Raw genomic sequence first — 14,689 nt, 5'->3', positions numbered from 1 at the left:
GACAGATGGAGAATGAACAGCCCTTTCTAATGCTGTTACTCAAGGACAATGGAACACAATTATTTGCGGATGTATTGGTGTATTCTTTCTGCACAAAAAAACCCACAATTGTAATATGCATTTTCACTTCATTATACAGGTTCTGCTGTAAACCTGGACACACCACATACAGGTTTTCTACCCACCTTTAGTGGCTGATTCCTTCTTATTACTGCCAGCTCAATATTTTTTCCGCCAGACTGTACTACCTAGAATGAAAAAGTACAAAGAATAGGTCATACCAAAAGCAAAAAATTAAGATTAAATGTTCCTAGGGTGGAACAACATATGGCATTTATACAGTGCCTTTAATACAGAAAAACACTGCAATGTACTTTTTTTAATATTCATTCATGGGATGTGGGCATTACTGGCAAGACCAGCATTTATTGCCCATCCCTAGTTGCCCCTTGAGAAGTTGGTGGTGAGTCACCACCTTGAACCGCTGCAGTCCGTGTGGTGAAGGTGCTCCCACAGTGCTGTTAGGGAGGGAGTTCCAGGATTTTGACCCAGCAACGATGAGGGAACGACCGATATATTTCCAAGTCAGGATGGTGTGTGACTTGGAGGGGAACTTGCAGGTGGTGGTGTTGTCAGGCGCCTGCTGCCCTTGTCCTTCTAGGGTTTGGGAGGTCGCGGGTTTGGGAGGTGCTGCCGAAGAAGCCTTGGCGAGTTGCTGCAGTGCATCTTGTAGATGGTACACACTGCAGCCACGGTGCGCTGAGGTGTAATCAAAAATGGGGGCTAAGCTAAAGAACGAGATATTTGGCGAAACGACCAAAAGCATGGTCAAAGAAGTGGGATTTAGCGGGGGTCTTAAAAGAGGAGTTGGAGATGTGGAGGAGTTTAGAGAGAGAATTCTGGAGCCTCAGACCTAGGTGGCCAAAAGCAAGGCTACCAATGATGGGGCAAAGGGGCGGGGAGGTACAAAAGATGACAGAATGTGAGGAAATTATCCAATTCCCCTTTTGAAAGTTAGTATTGAATCTGCTTCCTCCACCCTTTCAGGCAGCGCATTTCAGATTATAACAATTATGGCCCGAATGTCTAGAGTATTTCTGAGAATGTGTGGGGTAGCTGTGATCCTACTGTCTGCACGCTCTGTTCCAGAATCTGAGAAAACAGGGTCCTGAGCAGGAAGCGTGGACATTCATAGAACTCTTCACTAGTTAGAGAAGGGCTGACGGGACAGCTATCAGCAGGAAAAAATGCATATAATTCAGCAAACCGCCCATGTTTTTTAAAATGTGTGTTCCATACCTGTAGTGCCTTTAAGGTGGTAAAACGTCCCAAGGTGCTTCACAAGAGCGATTGTCAAACAGAATTTGACACCGAGCCACATAAGGAGATATTAGGGCAGACAAGAAGTAGGTTTTAAGGAGCATCTTAAAGGAGGAGAGAGAGACGGAGAGGTTTAGGGAGGGAATTCCAGAGCTTAGGGCCCAGGCAGCTGAAGGCACGGCCACCAATGGTGGAGCGATGGAAATCGGGGATGCTCAAGAGGCCAGAATTGGAGGAGCGCAGAGATCTCGGGGGGGTTGTGGGGCTGGAAGAGATTACAGAGATAGGGAGGGGTGAGGCCATGGCGGGATTTGAAAACAAGGATGAGAATTTTGAAATCGAGGCGTTGCTTAACCAGGAGCCAATGTAGGTCAGTGAGCACAGGGGTGAAGGGCGAACGGGACTTGGTGCGAGTTAGGACACGGGCAGCCGAATTTTGGATGACCTCAAGCTTACGGAGGGTAGAACGTCGGAGGCCGGCCAGGAGTGCGTTGGAATAGTCAAGCCTAGCATTAGTTAAGAGACCCCCATCTCTTAAACGTGACCTCACGACAAACCAACAAAATCAGTAATCTGGCAGGGCTGGCAATGTGGCAGTACCAAAGATTGCACGGCACTAACCCCCCCACACATGCATTATAACGGAGCAGACGGTTGAACTGCAACCAGGGCCACAGGCTCACAATGACGGAAATAAGTTAAATTACATTTTAATTACGAGATTTTTACCAGTCGTTTTTGAAAAATCGCAGTTTGCGATTCAGTCACTTCAAGATTTGGGCCATTGGTCGATAGCGACTGCAAAAGCCATTAGCAGTTTTTATCACGAGATTCTAAGATTGCCGCCAGTATACAACAACAACTTGTATTTATATAGCGCCTTTAACGTAATAAAACTTCACGAGAGTATTATCAAAAAAAAATGTCACTGAGCCATGTAAGGAGATATCAGAACAGGTGACAAAAAGCTTGGTCAGAGAGGGAGGTGTTAAGGAGCATCTCAGAGGAGGAAAGAGCAAGGCGGAAAGGTTTAGGGAGGGAATTCCAGAGCGTCGAGCCTCGGCAGCTGAAGGCACGGCCACCAATGGCGGAGCGATTAAAATCGGGGATGTTCAAAAGGCCAGAATAGGCGGAGCGCAGAGATCTCGGGGGACTCTTGGGCTGGAGGAGATTACAAAGATAGGGAGGGGGGACAACGAGGTGATGGATGCCCTCTGCGCATCTTGGCAATAATGAATTTCACTCACTTCCAGCAAAGCTTTAATTGCCAGCTTGATGGTGTCATTGTCTGTTGCAATGGCTTCATCAGTGTAGTTCTTTTCAAGGAATTCTCTGACTGTCTTGGCACTCCGACCAATGGCATTTGCCTGTTGATACAAAAGTTACACAGTTATGCTCGTGCTATCTCATTTGCAGTGTTCAGATGCTCTATTTTTTTTTTAAATCACATTTTCACATCTCAACAATTATCTCAAAAAATGACTGCTGCTTTTACATGCACAGCAATAATATCTGCGCTCCATGATCTTATTGAATGGTGGAGCAGGCTCAAGGGACCGTATGGCCCACTCCTGCTCCTATTTCTTATGTTCTTATGCTAACGTGGCACCGAATCAAATGAACCAAGAGGTTTCCAGGTTTAATTCCTGGTCTCTGCTGAAGATTATAGACAAAGCAATTTCAGGCAGGACACTTAGTTGTCCAGAGGATCTGGCATTAGGAGCAAATAAATATTTGCTCGCATTTGCTATTCAGCAGTCCCTTGCTTTGCTTTCACGTGTGTCTTTCACGGTGGGAGGGCCCCCAATGTGCGATCGCCCACCGATACTCACGTGTAAAAATAACCGCTTAGGCAAGGTACCAGTGTGTCAGCCGTGGCTCAGTGGGTCGCACTCTCGACTCAGACGGTCGTGGGTTCAATCCCACTCCAGAGACTTGAGCACAAACATCCAGGCTGACACTCCCAGTGCAATGCCGAGGGAGTGCCGCACTGTCGGAGGTGCCGTTTTTCGGATGAGACGTTAAACCGAGGCCCCGGCTGCTCTCTCGGGTAGACATCAAAGATCCCAGGGCACTATTTCGAAGAAGAGCAGGGGGAGTTCTCCCTGGTGTCCTGGGACCAATATTTATCCCTCAACCAACATCACTAAAAACCAGAGTATCTGGTCATTATCACATTGCTGTTTGTGGGAGCTTGCTGTGCGCAAATTGGCTGCCGCGTTTCCTACATTTACAAGTGTGACTACACTTCAAAAAGTACTTCATTGGCTGTAAAGCACTTTGGGACGTCCTGAGGTGGCGAAAGGCGCGAGAGAAATGCAAGTCTCTCCTTTCTCTCACTGCTGCAAGTGGAACCGTACTCCAGGGCAAGTCGCTGCCCACAGCAGAGAAAAGGGTATGGTAAGAAATTGAAATGAAAAGAGAGAGAGAATTGCAGCACCAGTTAGAATACCCACACCTGACCTTTTTCAAATATTATTATGCAGAGAGGGAACGGTATTAAGAGAAACACTTACCTTCCAAGCTTGGTACGTCCCAGATGGGTCAGTCTGGTACAACCGTGGTGTGCCATCATAGTCAAACCCCACAATCAAAGCAGAGATTCCAAAGGGTCTGCGACCGTTGCTTTGTGTGTAGCGCTAAACAAAAGATCAAAGTATTAAACTTCCAGCAACCTGCCGCGAGATACATCAAACAATTCTGTTGGTTAATTATTTCTCACTTCTTATGAGTAACCAGCAAAAGAAAGTGGTTTACCACTGCGAGCAGTGCAGAACAGAGGGTTTTTGACAGGCAACTCCATCAGTGTTTGCACTTCTGTAAAAATTGACTAATTGCAAAGGAGCTTAGGACGGTACCGAGAGATTCGGGCCCAGAACCTGCGGCCCAGGGGGCGACAAACTAGCAGCGTTCGCCGTCATTCCGCCTTGGAAACTGACTGCAACTTCAGCCGCAGGTGGGAATCCTGAAGTTGCAGTCTGTCATTCACTGCTCGGACACTGGCTGCATTGTGCGCACCCCCAATTCAATTCAATTTTATTTGTCATATATGCAGCAGACGTGTGTACTGCACAATGAAATGTTGATTTTTATGAGCCCCCCACCCCCGGCAATCAGTGTAATCACTCACATCAAGGAATCTTCCGCAGGAACACCGCTATTAAATTCCCCACTAAAAGTTAGACCCAGAGGGATTAGGTGTAACTGGGGCTTTCACAGCGTTTTGACGGCTAAACAAAAGTTATGGCGCCTGAAAAACTAATTTTAATTTTGTGCCGTCCCAAATGTATCCATTTTAATAAAATTTACAATTAGGAAACTTGTTCATCTTTAACGCCTTTGCTTCGCCACTGACCACAAATTCTGGGCCTAGGAGTATTAGTTACAAGCTCCCACCATTTTATCTGCTGAAAGCTGAACACTGTCGATTTCTTCCCCCAAATACTTTCTTTTAATGCGCCCATCTCTTTTTCAAGTAGCAGGGAACAAGGCCCATGGATCACAAGCTTCTCTCGGTCCACGTTTTATAGGAGATGCAGAACAATACTATTTGGTTACCTTAAAACGACATCTACCGCTTGATAGTGCAGCGTGTCTCCCCCGCCCGCTGGTGCAGCGCGTCACCCCCCCGCCGGTGCAGCGTGTCTCCCCCGCCCGCTGGTGCAGCGTGTCACCCCCCCGCCGGTGCAGCGTGTCTCCCCCACCTGTCGGTGCAGCGCGTCACCCCCCCGCCGGCGCAGCGTGTCTCCCCCGCCCGTCGGTGCAGCGCGTCTCCCCTCCGCCGGTGCAGCGCGTCTCCCCTCCGCCGGTGCAGCGCGTCTCCCCTCCGCCGGTGCAGCGTGTCTCCCCCACCTGTCGGTGCAGCGCGTCACCCCCCCCGCCGGTGCAGCGTGTCTCCCCCGCCCGTCGGTGCAGCGCGTCTCCCCTCCGCTGGTGCAGCGCGTCTCCCCTCCGCCGGTGCAGCGTGTCTCCCCTCCGCTGGTGCAGCGCGTCTCCCCTCCGCCGGTGCAGCGCGTCACCCCCCCGCCGGTGCAGCGCGTCTCCCCTCCGCCGGTGCAGCGCGTCTCCCCTCCGCCGGTGCAGCGTGTCTCCCCCGCCCGTCGGTGCAGCGCGTCTCCCCTCCGCCAGTGCAGCGCGTCTCCCCTCCGCCGGTGCAGCGCGTCGCCCCTCCGCCGGTGCAGCGCGTCGCCCCTCCGCCGGTGCAGCGCGTCGCCCCTCCGCCGGTGCAGCGCGTCGCCCCACCGCCGGTGCAGCGCGTCGCCCCACCGCCGGTGCAGCGCGTCTCCCCACCGCCGGTGCAGCGCGTCTCCCCCCCCCCCCGCCGGTGCAGCGCGTCTCCCCCACCGCCGGTGCAGCGCGTCTCCCCCCACCGCCGGTGCAGCGCGTCTCCCCCACCGCCGGTGCAGCGCGTCTCCCCCCACCGCCGGTGCAGCGCGTCTCCCCCCACCGCCGGTGCAGCGCGTCTCCCCTCCACCATTTCAATAGATTCTTCTGTATTTGGTCTGTTTATTCCCTTTAATTTACAACCCCAAGTTTTATCAACAACAACTGTAAACTTGCTTCTGTCCCAACTTCCATATTGTTTGGCTACACAAGATAAATATTAATGGCCACAGCACTGGCTCCCGAGGATCCCGCTAATCACTCGCTTCCCCTCAGGATGCAGAATCACGTCTAATTCCCTTTGATTCCTCTGATTCAGTCAATTGCTGCTCCGTTCCGCGAGCTCCCACTCCAAGCCTCCCAATTGCCGTTAGAGCAACAGCGTCAAGGGCTTTCACAAAATACATAGATACATAGAGATAGGAACAGGAGTAGGCCATTCGGCCCTTCGAGCCTGCTCCGCCATTCAATGAGATCATGGCTGATCTTCGTCTGAGATCATAGCTGATCTTACCAGTTCAGTACCCCGTCCCCGCCTTTTCTCCGTAACCCTTAATCCCCTTAGCCTTCAGAAATATATCCAATTCTCTCTTGAAAATATTTATTGAATTAGCCTTCACAGCCCTCTGTGGCAGGGAATTCCACAGGCTCACCACTCTTTGAGTGAAGAAATTCTTCCTCATCTCTGTTTTAAATGATTTGCCCGCTATTTTTAGACTGTGGCCCCTGGTTCTGTGCTCCCCGGCCATTGGAAACATTCTCTCTGAATTCAGCCTGTCCAGGCCTGCCATAATTTTATATGTTTCGATGAGATCCCCTCTCAATCTTCTAAACTCCAGTGAGTACAAGCCCAAACTATTTAATCTCTCTTCGTAGGTCATTCCCGCCATTCCAGGTATCAGCCTGGTGAATCGCCGTTGCACTCTTTCCATGACAAGAACATCCTTCCGCAGATGGGGCGACCAAAACTGTACACAATACTCCAGATGCGGTCTCACCAGCACCTTGTACAGCTGTAGTAAGGTATCCCTATTCCTATACTCGAACCCCCTTGATATGAAGGCCAACATACCATTTGCCTTCTTAATCGCCTGTTGCACCTGCATGCTCTCCTTCAGTGACTGGTGCACAAGAACACCCAGGTCCCTCTGCACTTCCCCATCTCCCAATCTATTGCCATTTAGATAATAATCTACCCTCCTGTTTTTACCCCCAAAGTGGATAACCTCGCATTTATCCACATTATAGTGCATCTGCCACGTATCCGCCCATTCCCCCAACCTGTCCAAATCACACTGTAGCCTCCTGACATCCTCATCAGAGCCCACCCCTCCTCCTAGTTTAGTGTCGTCAGCGAATTTGGAAATATTGCATCCAATTCCCTGATCCAGATCATTTATATATATTGTGAACAGCTGGGGTCCCAGGACAGATCCTTGCGGCACCCCGCTGGTCACTGCCTGCCACTCCGAAAACGAGCCGTTTATTCCAACTCTCTGTTTTCTATCCGCCAGCCAGTTCTCTATCCACGTTAATACTTTGCCCCCAATCCCATGAGCCTTAATTTTGCATGATAATCTTTTGTGTGGAACCTTATCGAAGGCTTTCTGGAAGTCAAGGTACACCACATCCACTGGCTCTCCCCCATCTATTCTACCAGTTACCTCCTCAAAAAATTCCAGCAGATTAGTCAAACACGATTTACCCTTTGTAAATCCATGTTGACTCTGTCCGATCCTTTCCCCATTTGTCAAGTGCTCCGCTATTTTATCTCAACAGACTGGGGTGAAATTGGTCATCAGCGAGATCGCCACACGCGCGACCGCAAATCGCCAGCCTGTTATGACACCCCGCACGATTTCCTTCTCCAGTGACCTCAACAGGAAATCGGGCTGCCGGCTTGCTATCGCCCGTTTGCCGCTACTGTCGAAGACTAATCCCGCCCCCCCCACGTCTATTGAGTTTCCTTTATCCACTAAAACCAGCAGACTGTCAGACATTGCCTCCCTCCCGGAAAGCCACGCTGACTCCCTCCCACTGGGCTACATTACTCTATGCGCTTCATTATTTCCTTTTTCAGGGTGCCCTCTAATGTTTTATCTGCTACAGAACGTAAGAACACAAGAATTAGGAGCAGGTGTGTGTGCTGTGAGGAGGATGCCGAGAAACTCCAGTATGATTTGGACAGGTTGGGTGATTGGGCAGATGCAATATAACGTGGATAAATGCGAGGTTATCCACTTCAGTGGCAAAAACAGGAAGGCAGATTATTATCTGAACGGCAATAGATTGGGGAAAGGGGAAGTGCAACGAGACCTGGGTGTCCTTGTGCACCAGTCGCTGAAGGTAAGCATGCAGGTGCAGCAGGCGGTTAAGAAGGCAAATGGTATGTTGGCCTTCATAGCGAGAGGATTCGAGTACAGGAGCAAGGATGTCTTGCTGTAGTTGTACAAGGCCTTGGTGAGACCACACCTTGAGTATTGTGTGCAGTTTTGGTCGCCATATCTGAGGAAGGATGTTCTTGCCATGGAGGGAGTGCAGCGAAGATTCACCAGACTGATACCTGGGATGGCAGGAATGACGTATGAGGAGAGATTGGGTCGACTGGGCTTATACTCGCTGGAGTTTAGAAGAATGAGAGGGGATCTCATTGAAAATTATAAAAAAGTGCTCCGAGGTAGCGCCTCGCTCCTCGGCCTTTGCGCCTTAAGACTGGTGTGAAGCTCCTGATTTAGCGCTCCAATCACCTCCAGGGGCGATAAAAGCCAAGTTTGCCGTCGGAGGCGATAATTAGCGCCAGGCGCTAAACTTTGCGCACGGCCGATAATGGCACCCCAAATGGGGCGATACTGAATTTCCCCCCCATAAAATTCTAACAGGACTGGACAGACTAGATGCAGGAAGGATGTTCCCGATGGTCGGGGAGTCCAGAACCAGGGGTCACAGTCTAAGGATAAGGGGTAGGCCATTTAGGACAGAGATGAGGAGGAATTTCTTCACCCAGAGAGTGGTGAACCTGTGGAATTCTCTACCACAGAAGGCAGTCGAGGCCAATTCATTAAATATATTCAAGAAGGAGTTAGATATATTTCTTAAGGCTAAAGGGATCAAGGGATATGGAGAGAAAGCAGGGACAGGGTACTGAATTTGGATGATCAGCCATAATCTCATTGAATGGCGGAGTAGGCTCGAGGGGCCGAATGGCCTACTCCTGCTCCTATCTTCTATGTTATGTTTCTATGAGTTGGCCATACGGCCCCTCGGGCCTGCTCCGCCATTCAATAAGATCATGGCTAATCATCTACCGTAACTCCAGTTTCCAGTCTGATCTTCATATCCCTTGATTCCCCTAGAATCCAAAAATCTATTGATCTCTGTCTTGAATATACTCAGGATTCAGCATGCACAGCCCTCTAGGGCAGAGAATTCCAAAGATTCACCACCCTCTGAGTGAAGATATCCCCCCTCATCTCAGTCCTAAATGGCCGACCCCTTATCCTGAGACTATGCCCCCTAGTTCTAGACTCTCCAGCCAGGGGGAAACAACCTCTCAGCATCTACCCTGTCAATCCCCCTCAGAATCTTATATGTTTCAATGCGATCACCTCTCACTCTTCTAGTTAGGCTCATTGGGTTCTCGAGAGTTACCATGATGGCCCTTTTTTAAAAGTTGGCCTTTTCATTCAGTGCAAGCTTAGATGGAATTTTTTTTTTTGGCACGTGGGGAAGATAGATAACGAACGTTTACCTGCTTCAAAGTTGCAATGAAACGCGTTATGTATTCTACAGTCACTGGATCTTCGACAGTCAGTTTGTGGCTCTGACACTCCACGCGGGCTCTGTTAATCACTATTCTAGCGTCAGCCGTCAGGCCTAAAATTAAAAGCAGATTTAATCAGTCGAGCAAAGTTTCCCCGATCGTGTGGGGATCCGACAGCTAGTGCACAAGAGACCATCACAAGCAATATAAATTCCCTGTATTAGAAGAGTGAATTCAAAATGGAACTTAAGACCATGAACCCCGATTGGCTCAGGAGCTGCTGTAAAAAAAAATTTAGTCACATCGGTGAATGAAGAATTGATAGAGATCAAACAGAACCCAAAAATACCAAGTTCCAGGCCCCAATTTCAGTGAGTTATGTGTAACATCATTTTATCTAGCAAATATTTTTTGAAAACCAGCATTACACGGTTCAGCTTATGCCTATTTTTAAATATAAAAACCAGACTAATAAAATAGCCCCATGAGATTCACAGTGCACTTACATAGCATGAATCTAATAGGGCTATTTGGGGTTCGGTAGTAGAGTGGTTATGTTACTGGACTAGAAATACGAGGCCTGGACTAATAATCCGGAGAAGTGAGTTCAAAACCCACCACGGCAATTTAAATTCAGTTAATTAAATAAATCTGGAATAAAAAGCGAGTATCAGTAATGGTGGCCATGAAACTACCGGATTGTTGTAAAAACCCATCTTGTTCACAAATGCCTTTTAGGGAAGGAAATCTACTGCCCTTACCCGGTCTGGCCGATATGTGACTCCAGACCCACAGCAATGTGGTTGACTCTTAACCACCCTCTGAAATGGCCGAGCGAGACACTCAGTTGGATCAAACCGCTACAACAAAGTCAGCACTGTGGGAGCACCTTCACCCCACGGACTGCAGCGGTTCAAGGCGGCGGCTCACCACCACCTTCTCGAGGGCAACTAGGGATGGGCAATAAATGCTGGGCCTTGCCAGCGACGCCCACATCCCGAGAATTATTTTTTTTTAAATGAATGTTACTGCAAAGGTGCTCCACAGCATTTTGATGCTGCAGTTGGACAGTTGAGAGATGTGTGTGATGCTCGGATTTGCCAAATGTGACCTTGTTTATGATAAATATTTCATAGAAACATAGAAGATAGGAGCAGGAGTAGGCCATTCGGCCCCTCGAGCCTGCTCCGCCATTCAATGAGATTATGGCTGATATCCAAATTCAGTACCCTGTCCCTGCTTTCTCCCCATATCCCTTGATCCCTTTAGCCTTAAGAAATATATCTAACTCCTTCTTGAATATATTTAATGAATTGGCCGCCACTGCCTTCTGTGGTAGAGAATTCCACAGGTTCACCACTCTCTGGGTGAAGAAATTCCTCCTCATCTCTGTCCTAAATGGCCTACCCCTTATCCTTAGAGTCATTGAACAGTACAGCATAGGAGGCGGCCATTTGGCCCATTGAGTCCGCACCAGAATTAAGTGTCCCAATTGGAGAAAGGCCAATTTTACTAAGCTGAGATGTGATTTAGCAAAAGTGGGCTGGAAACAGCTACTTGAAGGTAAATCAGTGTCAGAGCAGTGGGAGGTATTCAAGGAGGAGAATGTGAGGGTTCCGAGCAAATATGTTCCCACAAAGAAAAAAGGGTGGGACTCCCAAATCTAGAACCCCCTGAATGTCAAGGGGCATACAGGGTAGGATAAGGCAAAAAAGGGAAGCTTATGTCAGATACCCAGAGCTAAATACTGCAGAAAGCCGAGAGGAGTATAGAAAGTGCGGGGGTGAAATTAAAAAGGCAATTAGGAAAGCAAAGAGAGGGCATGAAAAAATATTGGCAAGAAAAATCAAGGAAAACCCAAAGCTGTTTTAAAAATACATTAAGAGCAAGAGGATAACTAAAGAAAGAGTAAAGCCTATTAGAGACCAAATAGGAAGCTTGTGTGGAGGCAGAAGACGTGGGTATGGTTCTTAATGAATACTTTGCATCTGTCTTCACAAAAGAGAGGGATGATGCAGACATTGTAGTTAGGAGGAGGAGTGTGAAATATTAGATGAGATAAACAGACAGGAAGTAGTAAGGGGTTTAACATCCTTGAAAGTTGATAAATCGCCAGGCCCGGATGAAATGTATCCCAGGCTGTTAAGAGAAGGGAGGAAACAGCGGAGGCTCTGACCGTCATATTTCAATCCTCTCTGGCTACAGGTGTGGTGCCGGAGGACTGCTAACATTGTGCCATTGTTTAAAAAGGAAGAAAGGGATAGACCGAGTAATTACAGACCAGTCAGCCTAACCTCAGTGGTGGACAAATTATTGGAAACAATTCTGAGGGACAGTATTGATAGTCATTTAGAAAGTCACGGATTAATCAAGGACAGTCAGCATGGATTTGTTAAGGGCAGGTCGTGTCTGACTAACTTGATTGAATTTTTTGAGGAGGTAACGAGGAGGGTCGATGAGGCTAGTGCGTTTGATGTAGTCCACATGGATTTTAGCAAGGCTTTTGACAAGGCCCCACATGGCAGGTTAGTCAAGAAAGTAAAAGCTCATGGGATCGAAGGGAAAGTGGCAAATTGGATCCACAACTGGCTCAGTGGCAGGAAGCAGAGGGTAATGGTCGACGGATGTTTTTGTGACTGGAAGGCTGTTTCCAGTGGGGTTCCGCAGGGCTCAGTGCCAAGTCCCCAACTTTTTGCTGTATACATCAATGATTTAGACTGCAATGTCGGGGGTATGATTAAGAAGTTTGCAGATGATACAAAAACTGTCCATGTGGTTGATAGTGAGGAAGAAAGCTGTAGACTGCAGGAAGATATCAATGGACTGGTCAGGTGGGCAGAAAAGTGACAAATGGAATTGAATCCGGAGAAGTGTGAGGTAATGCATTTGGGGAAGGCTAACAAGGCAAAGGAATACACAGTAAATGGTAGGACACTGAGAAGTGCAGAGGATCAGAGGGACCTTGGAGTGCATGTCCACAGATCCCTGAAGGTAGCAGGACAGGTAGAGAAGGTGGTTAAGAAGGCAGACGGGATACTTTCCTTTATTAGCCGAGGCATAGAATATAAGAGCAGGGAGGTTATGCTTGAACTGTATGAAACACTAGTTAGGCCGCAGCTAGAATACTGCGTGCAGTTCTGGTCACCACATTACAGGAAGGATGTGATTGCACTAGAGAGGGTACAGAGGAGATTTGCGAGGATGTTGCCAGGACTGGAGAATTTTAGCTATGAGGAAAGATTGGATCGGCTGGGGTTGTTTCCAACATCACTAAAACAGATGATCTGGTCATTATTACATTGCTGTTTGTGGGATCTTGCTGTGTGCAAATTGGCTGCCACATTTCCCACATTACAACAGTGACTACACTTCAAAAGTTCTTCATTGGCTGTAAAGCGCTTTGGGATGTCCGGTGGTCGTGAAAGGCGCTATATAAATGCAAGACTCTCTTTCTTCGGAAGAGAGGAGGCTGAGGGGAGACTTAATTGAGGTGTATAAAATTATGAGGGGCCTAGATAGAGTGGATAGGAAGGACCTATTTCCCTTAGCAGAGAGGTCAATAACCAGGGGGCAGAGATTTAAAGTCATTGGTAGAAGGATTAGAGGGGAGTTGAGGAGAACTTTGTTCACCCAGAGGGTGGTGGGGGTCTGGAACTCACTGCCTGAAAGGGTGGGAGAGGCAGAAACCCTCATCACATTTAAAAAGTACTTGGATATACACTTGAAGTGCCGTAACCTACAGGGCTACGGACCAAGAGCTGGACAGTGGGATTAGGCTGGAGAGCTCGGCACGGACACGATGGGCCGAATGGCCTCCTCCTGTGCTGTAAACTTCTATGATTCTATTCTACGATCATCCTCAGGACAAGCTGAGCTTATGGCTTTCACAGAATCACATTCAAAAACAATTTAATGAGTATTTCTTACATATATTCCATGCAATGTTCCCTTTAAGTTGCGCGGCCGCACAGCGCTCTGGAGGTCCTGCGCAACCGGCACTTAAAAGGAAAAATCGCGCATGCGGGGAATTTTGGATGGGGCCGCGCAGCCCAAATTTTTTTTTTTTTTTTTTTTTACAGGGAACACTGATTCCATGTAGTTTATATTTTTTAATCCATCTATGCAAAACAATCTGAACAAACCACAGGCAATTAATTTGTACTGAAAAGCATTAAAAAAAAAAATCCCACAGCTTACCTGCAAATGCCATGCAGACATGGTCATCAAGTGCACAGATTTTTCTCACTGTTCTCTCCTCCTGAAGTTTTGCAACAGACTTTTTCTCTACACCAAGAATAACGATATCTTTACCTCGAATCCCAACCTTTTTCAAAAAAGCGATGGCATCATTTATTACGAGTTTACAGTGAATTGCACAGAATACTGTACATAAAGATACACCGTAGTATAAATACTTGAAGGGAAAAAGTTTTGCAGGGCTGTGGGGAAAGAGCAGGGGGAGTGGGACGAATTGAGTAGCTCTTTCAAAGAGCCGGCACAGGCCCGATGGGCTGAATGGCCTCGTCCTGTGCAGTGACAGCTGTGGCTCAGTGGGTAGCACCGTTGCATCTGAGTCAGGGTTCAAGTCCCACTCCAGAGACTTCAGCACAAAAATCTAGGCTGGCACTCCAGTGCAGTACTGAGGGAGTGCCGCACTGTCGGAGGGGCCGTCTTCTGGATGAGACGTTAAACCGAGGCCCCGTCTGCTCTCTCAGGTGGAGGTGAAAGATCCAACGGCCTCTATTTCGAAGAAGAGCAGGGGGAGTTCTCCCCGGTGCCCTGGTCAATATCTATCCCTCGATCAACATAACAAAAAACAAGATTATCTGGTCATTATCATATTGCTGTTTGTGGGAGTTGCTGTGTGCAAATTGGCTGCTGTGTTTCCCTACATTACCACAGTGACCGCACTTCAAAAAGTGCTTCATTGGCTGTAAAGTGCTTCGAGACGTCCGGTGGTCGTGAAAGGCGCTATAGAAATGTAAGTCTTTCTTTCTATCATTCTATGATGAACTAACGAAGATGTTGGGCCAACCAGCATTCTATGCACTGATTTTACACCAAGAGCCAGTGCAGCAAACAGCCACTATTTTCTGGTTCTTTCCCCACCCCATGGCGCTAAAAGTAGCGTCCCAAATAGGGAGCGACTCAATGTTTAGCCCCAGGTATTATTCTGCTGCTACAGTGCATGTGTCTCCCCCCAGGTTACAAACTCTTAAAAAAGAC

General features: G+C 48.2%; 1 protein-coding gene across 1 annotated transcript in view; it reads right to left on the bottom strand.

Moving 5' to 3' along the window:
• psma8 (proteasome 20S subunit alpha 8) overlaps positions 1-14,689 on the bottom strand; it is a 36,979-nt gene that overhangs the window by 10,087 nt on the left and 12,203 nt on the right. Inside the window, exons 2-6 of the mRNA XM_085992248.1 lie at positions 13,661-13,787; positions 9,452-9,576; positions 3,837-3,959; positions 2,568-2,687; positions 186-248 (exon numbers count right to left, since the gene is read on the bottom strand). Coding sequence (XP_085848374.1) covers positions 186-248; positions 2,568-2,687; positions 3,837-3,959; positions 9,452-9,576; positions 13,661-13,787 — 558 coding nt within the window. The remainder of the gene's footprint in view (positions 1-185; positions 249-2,567; positions 2,688-3,836; positions 3,960-9,451; positions 9,577-13,660; positions 13,788-14,689) is intronic.

The sequence above is a fragment of the Somniosus microcephalus genome, chromosome 7, assembly GCF_052327205.1.
Source record: "Somniosus microcephalus isolate GS21.2 chromosome 7, FLI_Smic_1.0, whole genome shotgun sequence".
Lineage (NCBI taxonomy): Eukaryota > Metazoa > Chordata > Chondrichthyes > Squaliformes > Somniosidae > Somniosus > Somniosus microcephalus.
The sequence above is the reverse complement of the archived record's forward strand: the minus strand, read 5'-3'. Positions and strand labels throughout refer to the sequence as shown.